Raw genomic sequence first — 16,963 nt, 5'->3', positions numbered from 1 at the left:
AACTTTTTTCCCCCAGAAGGCAGCCATATGTGTTTAAATGGAGAGAGGAGGTTCGCTCATGCAGGACTCTCATTGGCCTGCTGTGGGTGAGCTGAGTGAACACAAATGCCCCCCTCTCATTGATCCTGCACGCATTCCAATCATTGTGATTATTTCAGTTAAAGACTTACAGAAAAGAAAGCAAAGCTATAATATTGATACTAAAATCCATTGGTAGGGATTGAACTCTGTTTTTGTGACATTATAGGTTGAATTCATGGATTCCAGCTGTTCCCAAAGTGCAGCTTATTTTGTGCACATTGTTGCACCGAAATACAACAGTGCAGTATCTGAAAAACTGTATGGAATCAGACTTTACTAATTTATTATACTATGTCCATTATGACATATGTGAACAAACGACAATATGAAGATAATAATAAGTTATGTTGAATTCCAATTTGATAAGTAGAACATATTTCTACAGAAAATACATCAAATACATGCACAACTACAACTTGCAGCTGCAGTATTACAGCCTGCCATATACAGTAACAGCACTTTCTTTGAGAAAAAAAGAAAAAGTGCAGGTGTAGTGTTACATCAAATTCATTTGTACACATTACATTTCAAATGCTTTTTTATTGATTTGTTAAAATCGTAATCATTCATCACACAACAAGACACTTTTTTTCTGATAGCTCAGTGTGCTTAAATCATACAACACAAATTTCAGATTTAAAAGAAGCTAAGCAGCGTTCACACTGCCAGCACCGGCCTCATGCCTTGGTTATTAATCACTCAGATTATTCTATCCTAATAATTCAACAACTACTCGGTTTACCTTTGTCATGTTTGGTATAATTTTGCTTCTCTTACAACCTTCCAAATCTGTCATCAGCTATGTTCCATTAATTCTAAAAATGTAAATCAAAATTGTATTTTCAAATATAAAAAAGAGAGAGTAATGGTGCAAAATCTCAGAAGTTAATGATATGCAATGACTTAACATATGAGTGACATTTATAACTTTAAAAGTAATCTTAAATTGCCCTTTTAATGTTGACGTTGTGCAATTCTGATCAACATTCATATTTGTTCAATACTTTCACTTTTTATTTATTCCAAGTGCCCATTTATCTTACAGTATCAGAGCTTTTATACTTTGTTGATATAGTTTGTCTGTGGATATTTTGTCTCTGTTGTGTTTTTGTTCAGTTGTAGTTGTAGGTACTTGTGAGGATGTCTGATATAATATTACATCATAATAACAGATAATCTTAATAATACCTCTCACAGCTTGCCACCGATACCCCCTTTGCATACAGACTCCTGTATTCTATCATTAAATGTGTCCTTATTGGAGTATACTAAAAGTTTTTACTTAGTTACAAAGTAGCCCCTCAGTATGTCGTGATTATGTATAAGTCAGCTTTCAGATTTGACCATTGACCTGTGTGGAAAAGGCAATAACTCCAAACACAAACTTCTTCCACAAAGTGTACTGAGTCTGAACATCTAGCAAATCAATATATAGTCTAAGAGACCTGTAAAGAAAACTGAATTGTAAAGTGTGGCCAGAAGCCTATTCTTGATACATATTTAGTCAAGTCCTCCATAGAGCACGTGTTGAGCAGCTTTACGAGAGTAATACATGTTTGTTAGTTGTGTGTTACAGCTCCACATTCCAGTAACAGCGCACTAATGAGAATTCTGAGCCCACCTCTCATTGCTCCCACTGCGACTATCCCTGAAGATCTTTGTTTTTCATGCTGTTACCAGGAGGTTCATTGTCATGGGATGCAACTACACACATGCAGACAGAGGAACACAGCGTTTATTGTTTATTAACTGGATCCCCATAAGCTGAGCGATAGCGGCCGCTAATATTCCTGGGGTCCACGGGAAGGACAAAATATAACACATACAAAACATGCAAAATATGATGTGAAACAAACAGTTCAAAACAGTACAATCAGAATAATATATTTCTTTAAATAATAGCAGCTGTTATTAAATAATAATAGCTGCTTTACATAGCTACATCTATTTAAATTGATAATGTGATATGGGAGCTGTATAAGTAGTTCTTCCAGCCTTTTAATGGTCTCATTTAATTGAAAACTTTTGATAGATTTAATGTTTCAGCTGGTTGAACTTGCATTGCCATTGTCTCACTGCAGTGTTTAAATATTATCTCATACATAATGCTGCATTACGCTAGACTGTAGGCTTAAATCCCGTGGTATTCAGTCTCTCTCAGGACAAACTAATCAGGTCCTTCCCACACCAGCACTACCCACATTGTTGTCGTAGCTCAGTCGAAGGGAACAGAACAGCTGTCGAGACAAGAAATAACAATGAGCGAACTATCATCAAAACTAAATCCGCAAATACTATTGAATGGTGAACAACAGAGGCACCAGCAGGAGGATGCTGCTGCAATAGAAGGGCAGATGTCCTCTGTCGGTCTGGAAGATGCATGTTTGGAAGACAGCGTTGCTGCAGAAAAGGAGACACAAGCAAAGGTGCAGTCTGTTTTCCAACAGGTACGTAACCAGATCAGATCACAAGTGGGTATGAAGGCCCCAAAAAGTAGCATGCTGGAGCTGGTGCAAAGAGTCAAAGACAGAGAAACGGAGATTGCACAGATGAACGGAGAACCTGAGGGCAATAATGTCAGCAGCAAGGAGAAGAAACCAGCCGGGATGCTGACTGATGAGAGCAAAGATGGGATGGATCTAAAGGAAGAGGAGCTATGTGCATTTTTTGAAAAAAAGCTTGAGGTGGATAAAAAGGCCTTAAAGGTTGAGTTTGAAGTGAAGATTTCTCAGGTGCGCAAAGAAATGCGGGCCTACACTGACCAGTCTCTGAAAGAGTTGGAGTGTAAGATGCAGAGCTGGCAATCCCACAATCTACAACATCGCAAAGAGCAGCAAGACAGCAAAGGTCCAAACAAGATACAGAAGACTTCAGCAGCTCCGTTTCTGGCATCCAGACGAGGAAGAGTCCTGACTCGGACCATGACCAGCATCATCCCTAAAACGTGTGCCCCAGTCATCATGGGCCCACGCGCCAAATCAGAGACACTGAGCTCCTCGAAGGGTGCAAGCTCTCGACTCCTGAGGGATCCAGTGCTCTCCCTACCAGTCAACAAGTCTTGGCAGAGCCGCAAGCCGCTGCTCCCAGCTTGCCCACCACTACATCAGCACAAAAAGTTGTCCGGCCGAAAGCTAAAACAGGAAATCGACTCAACTCGGGAGATAAAAACGGATTAATGATCGTTTAGGCAAATGTCCTGATAGCAAACAAAGCATTCAGGTCAAAATTGTCAAATGTTTGAATGGAACCTCTGTTATTGCTTGTTCATGACTAATGCTGTACCTGCTAAACTGCTGTCCAGTTTATGATTTGCCAGAGGCGCTGTTACTACTACAGCACTTTCAGCCTGATTACTAACTTTATGTGTACATTTTAAAAAAAGTTTGGAAGTAACAATTGTAATTGTAAAAATAATAATAAAGCATATTGTGAGAGTTTGAAAATAGATTCCTCATTCACTTTAATACAGTCAATGCATTGTTGTGCTTCAGCTGGTATTCCCCAGTCCTCAACAAAATATCTTAATTTATAACCCAGGCACTGTAAATAAAATTGAAATTACTCACAAAAGGACTGAAAGATATCGCTTTAATGTGTTAAACTTACTTAAAACTTAACGTTGGTCCCCTGAGTGTTGCAATAATCTCATTGGCATATATCTGACGAGCAACCAAGTGTAAAACAAAACCGTGATAATAATTTATTAAATTAAAAAAAGAAAACATTTTCTTCAGTACCCAGTGTGACGAGACTTTACCCTTGAGGACACATATTTTTGGTAATTGTACAATCTGACCAACAGATGGCAGCAGTTCATTTCTATGCGCTGTCAAGAATCCCATCCAGGTTAATGTCACCTTGCTTGCAGAGAGTGATGAAGCAGTTTTATAACTTCTTGTAGCTGCAGTGGAGCAACTTGAAACTGTTTCGTAATTAATGGGTTGTCATGTGGCGCGCTAATATAAAAAGTAGAAATGTGTGTAACACCCTGAATAACAATTGGAAAAGCTTGTGTCATTAAACAAGCTGTACAATATAAAAACTGTGATGGGACAGTGAGGAGTACTTGACCCATGAAGTCACTAATTTGAAGCGAGAGATCAGCTGGAAGGTGAGGTAACCTCTTCCCTTATTCAAGTCTGCGGTCTGCTGCTGCTCCCCAGTGGCCAAGCAGAAGAGGACTGCTGCTCTTCTGATAAGATGGAAAGATGCGTATCTATGCTGAAGAGATGAAGGGTGGCATCATGCAAAGGGTGCGAAACCATTTGACTCCATTTTGACTTTGATGTGACTTTTTCATGCATTCATTTGAATTATTTCTCATCATGATGCTGATTCTGCACGGTCAGGACAGACGAAATGTTTTTATCTGTCAATTTCTTTTCCTGCAGAAAATGTGCCATTTCTTGCTTCTGATGAGGGACAAAAAGGGTTAAAAACAGCAAGTACTCGCTCCCTGTTGATGAAGGTGTTACTTGTTCAAGAAAGGTGATCTGCACCCTGTCATTTACGTCTGATATTTACTCATGCAGACCTGAGCACCTGAGTGCTTCCAGCAGCTGAACTGGCACTGGGACCAGTCAGTGACAGGAGATGCATTTAGGCCTGAAGCAGGCACAGGAGCCGTGTGGCTCGAGGCAGGCCCTTCTCAATGGACGGGATAGAGAAGGATGTGAAGAGGATCTTTGTGTAGAAAGGATGATGGGCCCTGAGCGACCATATCCGGAGGGGACGAGAGCCCATCACATTCAGGTCTGGCCAAGCCACGCTGTCCACGGAAGCAGCATCTCTTGCCTAACGATATTCTCCAGCAGCAGGGCTCATTACTATGCACCATGCAGCTGGTTCTTGGCTTTCATAGATAGAAAGATATATAGATAGATAGATAGATAGATAGATAGATAGATAGATAGATAGATAGATAGATAGATAGATGGATAGATAGATAGACACACACATATCTGCTGCATATTATAAGTTTAACCCCAGTCTTTACATTGTATGTCCTCATATATTTTCTCAGCTGACTAAAGTCCTCAGCCCATCAGATCCAATCAGTGCTGTAACGGGTGGAGCGGACATGACCCTGAACAACAGTGAATAACAATGACAGGGAGGCGACTTTGGGGAGACCCATTTCAAAGCCCAGATTTCCTAATCACCTCTCGAAACGTGCCAACAGATAACAGAATTACCATGAAAACACTGATCTCATGTAAATACTGTATTTTTCTAGGCCGTTGTTCTCAAGGTCTGGACAATTATTGAGAGGCCACTTCCAGGTTAAACCAGACAGATTACCGAGACAAGCTGATTTCAATGATTCTTGAGCAGACGTGGTAGCAATTTACAGCCGTCATACGGGCGAGAAGTCAAGGAGGGAGACTGGAGTGTCGATGTATCGGATAGTCAAGTGGCCACTTTTGTGAGGCATGATTAGACATGTAATACCCCATTATTTGTGAGACCTATTGATAAGATTTGTGGTGATTTGGCTTTGTTTCCAAGTGCCGTGGAATGCCATTGATCACTATCAGCAAAGGCAAAGGGGTAGAAATGTTGCTGTGAATGCAGTAAAATAGGAGCTTTTACTTTTGTGAGACTTACTTTTACTCCACTCCATTCTGCACACACTCTCCACTCTTATTCATATGTTCATATTCAGATCATTTTGCCCAATGAAATGAGGTCTTTTATCTGTCCAACATACCAAAACCCCAAAAACAGGTGAAGGGAGATATGGCAGAAGGAAACTGCTAAACTTTCCAGGTTCCGGCTTCAGGTTGGACTGATTTGTTCTTGGTTGATCAGAGGCTCTGCTGTCTAGACTGGTGCTGGACTCAGACCACCACCGTCTCAGACATGTTATGTTATTAACAGTACAGTGTGAGCCTTAATCCTCTGTACAGTTTCCCATCACAAAGCTGTCAATCCGGAGCTTAAAGGACAGCCCCTCGTACAAAAATCCTATGTTCATTATCCTACAGAGAAAAGCTGGAATTGTTAAGAGAATTGGCATTCAAATGGTGTCTGTTTTTTGCTTCACTTTTTTTTTTTTTGTTAGCAAAGATTATCCTGCAAATAATAAATTGGGTATTTCAAGAGAAATAACTAAAACAGGACAAACGTTGGCAGAACATGTGTTAATGACGACCCCCATTGCTTATAGTCAAAAGCTGATTGAGAAAATATGTTGGACCTTCAAAGAAATAAGGAGGGAGGAGGAAACGAGGAACACATACACTACACCCATGCGAACATACTTAGAGATACTTACCCTAATGTGTGTGTGTGTGTGTGTGTGTGGGTGTGTGTTATGGTGTGGCAACAGTTGGACGAATGCTACAGAGAAAGTAGGGTTAGCGTTGACAGGTCATGGAATATGTCAGATCTCTTGTTCACATGTGCATATGAACACACACACACACACACACACACACACACACACACACACACACGCACACACTGCAGAGTACATTTGTTGCTGCTTGGGTGGGATTGAACAGCAGGGAGATCTGAGGAGAGGTGAGCAGTTGTGTTTTGGTTCAGATGTCCCATTTGGGTGCGGCAGCTCACACTGACGACAGCACTCAGAGCAGGCAACTGTGTGTGCTGCTTTAATGTGTTCAACTCAGGCTGGAGCTGCAGAGTGATGGTGCTACCAGTGACATTAGTCTGGTGATATTCTATATTTCATTTATTGTCAATAATCCAAAACCAGAAATAAATTGCCTGATTCCTCTGTGCCATTGTTGTCCAAAACTATTAAAACGCATTGATGAACCACACAGTTGCACCAGGTGAAATGTTCCTTTATTACCTTCCTTCATGGGCATTATAGTTTAGTTTTAGTCAGACCCACATACACTGTTCTGCTGCTGCAATTACTGACTAGAACAACAAACTGTGTATTAATACATCAATGAAAATAGTCCCCTTCAAATGCTTTGCTCCCTTTTAAGTAACATTTGCTAATAACTACAGTGCCCAGCTACTTTCAGCGGAAATTATTTCGTCAATTTTGAAAATAAAACTACATATTTCAGACCAGTTCTTGCAGATGTACACCTTCAGGACTGAGAGCCACATACTTGTAGGAAAGTTGGAAAATATTGAAAGACAGACGTTGGTTGGTTTTGGTCGATTTTAACTGTTGACATTAACAAAAATGTAGAATATCACTCGTCTTATTCTTTACAGTAAGATGAAAGGGATCACATTATCGGTTGATCTTTATATATGACAGAAACTCCATAAAATAAAAGACAGTAAAACAAAACGATAGCTCAAAAAAAGAGGATTACAACAGTGAATGCACCTCATTTATGTGATTAAATTACCCGCACAATGTGTTGTATTTGTGAATAGAAGTAACCAGTCAGAACCAGTACATTAATATGTGCATGTTTATGCTCTAGTCTCCTAATGAGGAAGAAATAACATTTAAGGTGCCAGTGGGTTACCATGGTTGAACGCCCTCTAAGAATACTTTGGGAACACTGTAAAGCCCTCACACCCCAACATCCATACACGCAAACAGGCCACACAGGCCACACACGAACACATTTATGTGCATACAGAGGCCTACACAACTGTTGTGTTTGTGCTGGCGGTGTCCCCTGTGCACCCCCGGTGCTTTGCTCAGCTGGTATTCTGGGTGAGTTATCCCAAAGTGGACTTGCTGGCTAACAGCGCCAGACAAGCTGTCAGCCCAGCTCATCTCAATGACAACAAGTCTGGCCAGTCCAGCATGCATGATTGACTCCACCCTGATTCCACTGTCTTATTGTCATACGTTTCAAATGACGAACCAGATGAAGGCTGCATGCTTTTGTCACGGTCCTTATAGTGATGCTTTAAAAGTCTGTATTATGGGCTCTCGCTTATAAATCCGTCCAAATGGCATCTGACTCATCTATAAGAACAACTATGTGTTTAAGCAATCCTGTTTCTGTCTGCGTGTGATGAACAGGCTGAGGCCCTCACATCCATCCCGTGATCCGCTTCAAGCTCCTCCGCTGTCAAATGGACAATAAGTAACATGTGATCGCTCACACACAAAGACGAAGTGAATCATGCGGCTTCACATTCTCGCCATTTCACATAACGTTGTTACTTTAGAGTGCGATGCGAGACATAGTTGTGTAGCTGCAGCTATATTCCTCACCTTGTTCACTATTTTTCCTCTTTTTCTGAGCAAAGGCCCCTCTGCTCAGTGTGTTGGACCATCTGCAGTCAGACGCCCTCCCCCCCCCCCCCCCCCCACCCCCGCCCTGCACCCCAACAAACCACTCTAACTGCAATCAATTGTCAGCGGGGACAAATATTGACTTGTTCGGTGTCCCGACTTCTGCCAGGATTAGAGTCCCACTTCCACCCCCGCTGTCGCCATCTCTGAACGGTGATTATGTCCAACAGAGCTCATTACTGTCAAATCAAAGGATCCCTCAGAAGAGTCACTCATTGGTAATGACCCTATTATTCAGTGAGCATGTGGGGTTCGGTTGACGTTACGTCCTGCGGATACTTTTTTTTTTTTTAATAGTTTCACATGAATTGTAAGTACTTAAAATGGATTTAACTTGAACTAAAAAGAGATTACTCAAAATATTTGGAAATACCTCCATCTGCTGGCAATAAACACTATTAAATTCAAAATCCTGTGATTGTGACCAACAGGACTGTGTCATCAAATAGTTGAAGTACCACAGCTGATGGAAGTCACAACTGAGTATTGAATACACACTCAGGATGACGGTCACTTTGCATAATCCGGTTACAGTCTGGATACTGGCCGTGAATCAACAGAGATTAGAGATCTATTAGTCTGAAGGTGTAAACCAAATGCAAAGCATTCATAACAAAGCTTCAACCCTCTGGAGATACTTCACACTGGAATAACAGGACGGTGTAATGAAACTGCTGTTAAACTGCAGGAGTTTAATTTCCAAAAGATACAACTTTTGTGCAAATATTTACATTTAGTATAGGAACTTTCTCCCCTTTTTCAAAAAACATTTTCAAAAGTGTTAACAAAAGTATGCATTTTGGTCTTCACTCACACACACACACACACACACACACACACACACACACACACACACACACACACACACACACACACACACACAGTCTCTCTCAAGAAATCTAGTAAATCTGGTTCATAGAACACATCTTTAATACAGTAGTTAGTTACAGTGATGTCGAAAAATAAAACATATACATCAAATTGGAACATTTATTGACAGAGTTCCTTTGTCCTCTTTTAGTGCTGTGACTACACTGCGATATCCCTCCACCCCACCCCGTTCCTGTTCCCCAACAACATTTGTCAACTGCCATCTGCCTGTCTGCCCCCGTCTCCTCTCGACAAACTATATAATTAAGCTGCAACACCTTCTCTCCTCTTACGCGCCCCCCCCCTTCTGTAGACTTCTACCTTCAAAAATAACAAGCTTTAAAGAGGACACTGCTTTATTTGATTTCCCTGCTCACATATCTTTCGAACAAGTGCTTCTAAAACAAAACAGCAATATATCTGAACAAGAAAAACAATGCTATGGTATGAAAATACTGTACAGCTTTACGTTTCATCCAGTGTAAACAGATTTCTGTGTAAATTGATTTACAATTCCCAACATCAGTGTGAGTTTCTAAAATCATAGTTTTGCCCTCTTTCCATGATAGGAAATGAGGACTTTTGCAGAGCAGGACAAAACAAAAAATACTTTTTTTTCTCTGAGAATTTGACGGACAAAAAAGCAGCTAAGGAGCTCAGCCAGCTGGCGCAGATCCACACAACAAACAGAGCATCCACATCTTTCGCTGTAGAATAAGAACAAATTATGGATTTCATGACTGTGAGCAGTGAAAGTTCATCATCTCAGTTTTTTTTTCACAAGTGTTCCAGTGGTTGGAGCTGGGACCGGCCTGCAGCCACGCTCCACCTTTCCTTTTATCCTCTACACCTTGGTGGCCAGTGACTGAATCTCTGACTTCTGAGTCTGGGCGCTGAGCGTGGAGGACATTGAGCTCATCTGGCCATGTATAGCCTTCTTCAGGTTGAGCAGGCACAGACACTGGGAACGAAAGCGCAGGTCGAAGAAGGCGTACAAGAACGGGTTGAGGCAGCTGTTGACGTAGGCCAGGCAGGTAGCGTAGGGGTGAGCCAGAAGCAGGAAGCGCAGGAAGCCGCAGGAGTTCGGGGCCAGGTTCAGGTAAGAGAGGGCATCCATGCTCTTTAGCACGTGGAAGGGAGTCCAGCAGAAGGCAAACACCACCACAAGTGTGGTGATGATCTTCAGCAGGCGCTTCTTCTTCTGGTCCTCCTTGCGCACGTTGTTGAAGTGGCGTGTGACGGTGCAGCCGATGAAGCAGTAGAAGATGGTCATGGCCAAGAACGGCAGGAGAAAACCCAAGGCGGAGGAGGACAGGCTGAGCCCAGTGATCCAGAGGTAATCGTGCTTCTGGTTCATGGTGACCAAGCTGAAGTCCATGGCGCATGTGGTCCGGTTGCTGTTTTGGTCGTTCATAGTGGTGCGGAAGAGCAGCGTGGGCACAGCCAGCAGGCCGGACAGGACCCAAATAGCCCCCAAGGACGCCAGCATGGTGCCCCTGGAGCGCAGCCTGCTGCTGGACAGAGAGTGCACGATGGCCAGGTAGCGGTCAAAGCTCAGGCAGGTGAGGCAGAAAACACTGGCGTACATGTTGACCAGAACAACGTAGCTGCTGATCTTGCACAGAGCCACACCGAATGGCCAGTGGTAGCCCAGCGCTGTGTACACGGCCCAGAGAGGCAGGGTTATAACAAAGGTGAGGTCAGCAATGGCCAGGTTCCCAATGTAGACATCTGCAGCCCGACGTTTCGATTTGGATCTCCAGACGGTGAAGATGACCACACCGTTACCTGACAGGCCCAGGATGAAGATGAGCATGTAGAGGACCGGGATGAGGGAGTAAGAGGGCTCCCACTCTGAGAAGTCACAGGCAGTCTCATTGTCGTCATAATAGTAGTCATAGTTATCAACATATTCCCCCGTGGTGGTCTCCATGCTGCAGTGGAAAAGATCTTTAAAAAAAAAAAAATCCTTTGTTCTCAGGAAAAAAAAGATTGAGTCCTGTACAGTTCCAAGTCTTCAGAAGTGAACCAAAGCAGAGAATCACAGGAGCTGTAGGTTCTGCTGAGTTGACTGCTGGTAGGAGTTGGAGGAGGGCAGATTGTGTGAGAGAGTGAGTGACTGTCTGCCTTTTTAAACTCGGCCCTCCACACCCCTGGTTCCCTCCCAGGACGACCCCCTCCTCCTCCCCCAGTAAAGCATCCCTCAGCCCCCCCCCCTCCTCTCCCTCACCTCCTCTGGCGGGGCCCAACCCTCTGCCCAAGAACGAGGAGCCCCGATGTGGCAGGTGAAACCCTCTGACCAATGTTTTTTTGACAATGCGAAATTAATAACCATCTATAAGGAATTTTCAAGAAAATGCAATTAACGTAACTTCAGTACGTTCAGTAACTTCCCACAATTAAGAATTTGTAAACTCGATCCCACCCTGATGTCTGATCGAAGTTGCAGCTGGTGAATAGGAGACATTCATCAATCAATCAACTGATAAGTCAATGCATTTTTGAAGTGTTTTACTTGTTTTACTTGTAAAAAAACCAAACATATATTAATTTAAAAAAGCCTACATCATTTTAAATTTAAAACGCGGGCACGTTGTAATACCAATGGAAATAATCTAACAATAATAATGGTGATCATGTCATCGAACAGTTGATTTAATCAGTATTTTCCCGTTGACAGAGTGAATAAATGACATCATGTAAACAAAGCGGACAGACGCAGACCTGTTGGCTGCTCTGTCTCGCTGTCGCTTGAGAAATCTTTTATCTCTGAATCGGCATGAAAACGCTCCAGCGCTGCATTAGTTTACCAGCGACTTCGTTGGTAAAGGTGGATGTTGCTCAGTGTGCGGAACAAGTCTGGACATTTCAACGTATCTCGTTTTACATCACAATCACAATTTAAACGGCTGTTAAAAATGCAAACTATCGGATGGGTCACATTTTCGTCTCCTTTTGTCGCCAAATTGACAATTAACGAAAGGTTACTGTCAGATAAAAAAATGTGTTGCAGACTTAATCTGAAATAATATCCCATACCAGTTTGATTAGTTGCCTTGAAATGTCAACGTAATTAGATCGGCAGTGAATTGCAAACAGTTTGAAGATAAGATTAAACGTCAGCGGGCAGCTCAAGGGATGTGTGAATTCAATTCTCAAGTCTGGGGGTTTATTTCCATGATAAAAGGACAAGCAAACGCACCGGTTTGAAACAAAAACACATTGACGCCATCACTGTGCTAACAATGTCTATTTCTAAATGCTTTTCATTGAGCGTGTTGGTTGACGCATGCTCTTTGAACTGCTGATTGCATCGCGCTAGGAGTAAATGCAGTGTAACTCATAAGGAACATTATATTTTGTATATTATATAAATAAGTAACTGTCCAAAAATAAAACAAACCACTACAAGAAATGGGAAAAGTTGAGAAAAGGATTAACACCCAGCCGAAATATAGAAATCTGCATTATAGGAATTCATCAGCTCACAAAATAATGCTATTTGTTGACCGGCACCAATCTGAGCAAACACAAATTAATTAAATTCAGTGAAACAAAGAGTGGACAAGTCTGGGCAGTGCTGAGCATTATTTACAGCAGCTTTGTTTTGGATAAACTTTGATAATAATTGTAAGTCGCTTTGGATAAAAGCATCTGCTAAATGACTGTAATGTAATGTAATGTAATAATCTGTCCAAAACTGGGCCTCCTAGTGGTGATGACAGAGAGTTACTACTACATAAATCCTCACTGTGGATTATTTTACTGTAAATGCTTTCAGGAAGTTCTCTCTGGATCACATTTATCAGCTTGACCGGTTATTGTGCTGCACTCAGAGCCAGTTTAGGGGAATCTAAGATAGCATGGAGACTTTATCTTTCTTTCAACAACGAGGAGACGTTGCCGCCCAGTTTCTTCTCTGGAGAGTCAACTGCTGCACGACATCTGTTTACATGATTTTGTATTTGTCTGGCAAAAAATTCAAAGTTCAAATAAAAAAAGTGAAAGCAGTGATCCTCCTCAGATTGGCTTCGGTAAAAGAAAAATGCACCATGCTTATTCCGCTTGTAGGTGATCCTTGATCTTAGAAAACCACACACAAAGACACACACAAACAAACACACACCAGGTGGATCCCACCTCTACCTCATTCCCCGGGGAGAGGATTGGCCGCCTGCTGCTTGCAGACCCGGTATCCCTTAGACAAATAAATTAGCAAATTTAAAAAATAAAGGTGAGTAGATAAGAAACAGATGGTCAGATTAGACCGCCATCTTGATATCTTCAGAGGACCTCCTCACTTGTTAATCAGAGCCTTTATATGCCAAGATAAAGCCCTGCTGCTGATCCTAAAGTCAGTTTTACTGGGGGTTGGGAGGATGATCATCAGCTATGATGCAATTTATTCAATGTCAGTTTTGACCAGAAGTCACGGCATGCTTTTATTTTGTGTCATATTTTCTTTACACCCCATATATCACCATTGCTACCTTGTCACCTATCGCTGCATTGTGTCACAGGGTTTTCACTGTAGGTCTGGACCACAGATGTGTCCCTGCCACAGCTGTGAATGCTTTTGATCTGCTGTAATTGCCCTGTTGCTGTGATATGACTGCTTCTATCTCACTCTGACCATCAGCTGTATTTTGAGTTGAGGGATACCATGGATACTTATGCAGCCCTACGATGGAAAGTCACTGTTATTATATGATTTGTAGCAGCTGATATTTTTAAAGAGAGGGAGGTTTGTGATACTCATCTTTACTGAGTTCACTGGAGTCGATGAAAGGCGACTTGGGGGACGTTTTCAATGGACTCATGTCAGCTCCAGTCTAGTCAGAGGTGGAGATAAGTGATTGAAGGTGTAATCTGGGACCTGAGGTTTGTTTGAAGTGTAAAAATTGATGGCGGCACACAGATCCTCCTCTCGCCTCCTTGATTTGTGGCCGATACAGCAGACCCCAGGCCTCACAAATCATGCTGAGGCACCAAGGGACCAAGTCCAAAGGGTGTCTAGGGTCACAGTGTGGTATCATTTAAAGAGACAAGGTTGGTCCCTAAGCGCGCACCGTCCCTGCTGAAAACACTTTATGCGGAATAGAGATATCAATAACTCATAATGGACACCGATTTGTGTTTCCATCCAATCTTAAAACTAACTGTGAGCCACAGCCGCAGACCTTTCACGTCAGCCCGCTAAGTGCCGACTTTGCTGTGTCAGACGACATCGCACTCCTGTGCCGTGGAGCCAGTGCCACACCCTCAGATGTGCGAGGGCACTGCTCCAGCTGAGGGGTTTACTAATTGGCAGAGCAGCTTGTCAAACTGAAGTTTGTCTGAGGATCACTGGCTGTTGTGTCTGCTATTCCTGCTTGACAATTTGCTTCTTCGTGTCTGCATTTCCAATGCAAAAAGAAATCAAATCTCACAAGAAAGCACAAGGATAATATACATCCTCATAGTGTGAAATGGAAAGTTCTGTAAATAACTTCCAGAAGGCATTGTGCTGTGCTGCATGTGCCTAATTAAACCCTTAAGCTCGAGGTCACAAGCAGCTATCTTTCTCCCGCATCTGCCGCCTCTTGACTTCAGCATTGAACTGAATAGAGACCTCCACCCGGTCATGAGAAACGTTTGAGCTGATAAAGCTGCTTCATTGTTTCATTTTTGTCGCTCTAAGCACTAATGACCAATGCACCTGCAGTTAGAGGGCTTTTTAAAATGCCATCATGCATCTCAGATTACAATGAAACAGATGCTTTCAACATTAATAACTTAACTCTGAAGATATTCAAAACGGTGATCTAATCTACAAATTTACAACAAAAACTTATTATTTTTACTATTAAATTATTACAGTATTTCTGTCCATATAGTCAAATGCACCTTTATGACTTATATGGTGCACTAAAACTCAAAGAATATTGACTAAAACAAAATAAAATAAAAATGTATTTTAAAAAAAAACCTCTGCTGCTGCAGTCGAGTTGCATTGTGGGTAATGTAGGTGCCAGGTTGTGACAAGAAAGAAGAATGTGTGGATTCTGGATGTTCGGTTCTGCTGCATTGATTTTGCTACTCGACTCACAATGACACTCCATCGTGAGTCCGACAATGCTAAACCAGTGGAGTACTTTCATGCACTAGCTTCTCGCTGTTGTTGAGCTTGTTGCTTCCCATATAGCTGAGGCTGCAGTATGAAGAAGTAAATCCATCCAGATGTATGCATTTTTAACACTTATTTTGGTGTAAGTAAACTGGACATGTGCGTGCATCAAAGCAATGTTTTCCTTGGATGGAGACTTTATCTGCAGCAGAAGTCGTGCTGTCTGTGTCTGGGAGATAGTTGGCTTCGACATCCATATCAAAACCCAAACATGGCCCAGCCAGAGCAAAACTACAGCAGTGTTTGCAAGCTGATTACTGTTGTTGCCACAAGAGACAAAAGTCTGACTGTTTATTTATGACTTATCTACTTTCCTTATTGCACGTCTGCCAAGAAATTAAAACAAAACACACACACACTCAAACACACACACACACACTAGGACAGGATTATTTTGACATCCAATGCAGCCTCAATTAGTTAAAATTTGGCCTTTTTTTTCCACCTGATGAAAATGCTTTTAACACTTCATGAATGCATCAAATTTAAGCAGCTAATCACGATGTCAAATGTTAGCCAACAACAACTGATTGACCCAAATCAAGGCAGCTGCCCAGCGGTGCTCTCTCGTCCATCCTTGTTGTCTCCAGTTGCTTGGTCAGGAACAAGAGGGTCACAAGGTGTTTCCCCTCTCCTTTCTCAGGACTCTGGACCACCCCCGGACCCATCCTCTCCCCACTACACTGTGTGTGAGTGTTTGTGTGTGTGTGTGTGTGTCACTGGACAAAAGCGTCCAGCACCACAGGATGTGCTATAATAGGACCGTTTGTCCTCTCCAACTGAGATGCTTCGGTCAGATTATTTTCTAGCTGCTTACGGTAAACTGTAGTTATTCTCTAATTGTTTTTATCAGTTCAGTTCTTCTTTTTAAGTGTGTAGGCGAAACACTTAAGATTTATGTTTCACCTGCACTCACGGGGGAAGATAAGGAAGGAAATCCCGTAGAAACCGTAGGAACAATAACACAGGAGAAAATAAAGAAGCGGGAGATGAGTCTAATGAAAGAGAGGATGTGAGGTAAGAAATAAAGGGACAAAAGACAGGGCTGATGAGAGGGTAGTGGCTGGCAGGCAGGCCAGTTCTTTCTGTGTAGTAGAGTTAATGACAGGGATTAAGGAGCCGGGGGGACTGCTGGGATCTGCAGGCTCTGCTAGACTCCAGCCCGGCCCTCCCATCATCCCAGGAGATCTGCAGGAATCCGACTCCATTTGGCCCAAAATCTCCTGACAAAACAAAAACCCTGTGGCTCAATTAGGAGGAAATAAGTCTATCCTTCCACAGTTACATCTTACTGGAGCGTTAACATGATATTCAAAATCAATTATCTGGTCTGCTTTTAAGATAACCTGGCTGATCCTTTAAAGCTGGATGCTTATTCTTAATTGTTCAGGCAGTAGATGTATTCTGAGAGGAAATGTCTGGATGATTTTGGCCTGTTTCCCTTTAAACTACAGACACAGAAACCTAAATCCTATCCTGTTATGAGAAGTCCCAAACAGCAGCTCATGTGAAAACCAGGTGCGTTGCAGACTTTTCATTTAAAGTCTCACGAAGTCTGAGCGGAACTTTTATCTGTTATATGATCATTTCCTTCAGGA

General features: G+C 42.3%; 1 protein-coding gene across 1 annotated transcript; it reads right to left on the bottom strand.

The window, feature by feature from the left end:
• Positions 1-9,506: 9,506 nt before the first annotated feature.
• aplnra (apelin receptor a) lies at positions 9,507-11,152 on the bottom strand. Its single transcript, XM_079270971.1, has one exon. The coding sequence runs from the start codon at positions 11,130-11,132 to the stop codon at positions 10,044-10,046; it is 1,089 nt and encodes a 362-aa protein (XP_079127097.1). The 5' UTR covers positions 11,133-11,152; the 3' UTR covers positions 9,507-10,043.
• Between the last annotated feature and the right edge of the window lie 5,811 nt (positions 11,153-16,963).

Source organism: Melanostigma gelatinosum (assembly GCF_949748355.1).
Source record: "Melanostigma gelatinosum genome assembly, chromosome: 6".
Taxonomy (NCBI): Eukaryota; Metazoa; Chordata; class Actinopteri; order Perciformes; family Zoarcidae; genus Melanostigma; species Melanostigma gelatinosum.
The sequence above is the reverse complement of the archived record's forward strand: the minus strand, read 5'-3'. Positions and strand labels throughout refer to the sequence as shown.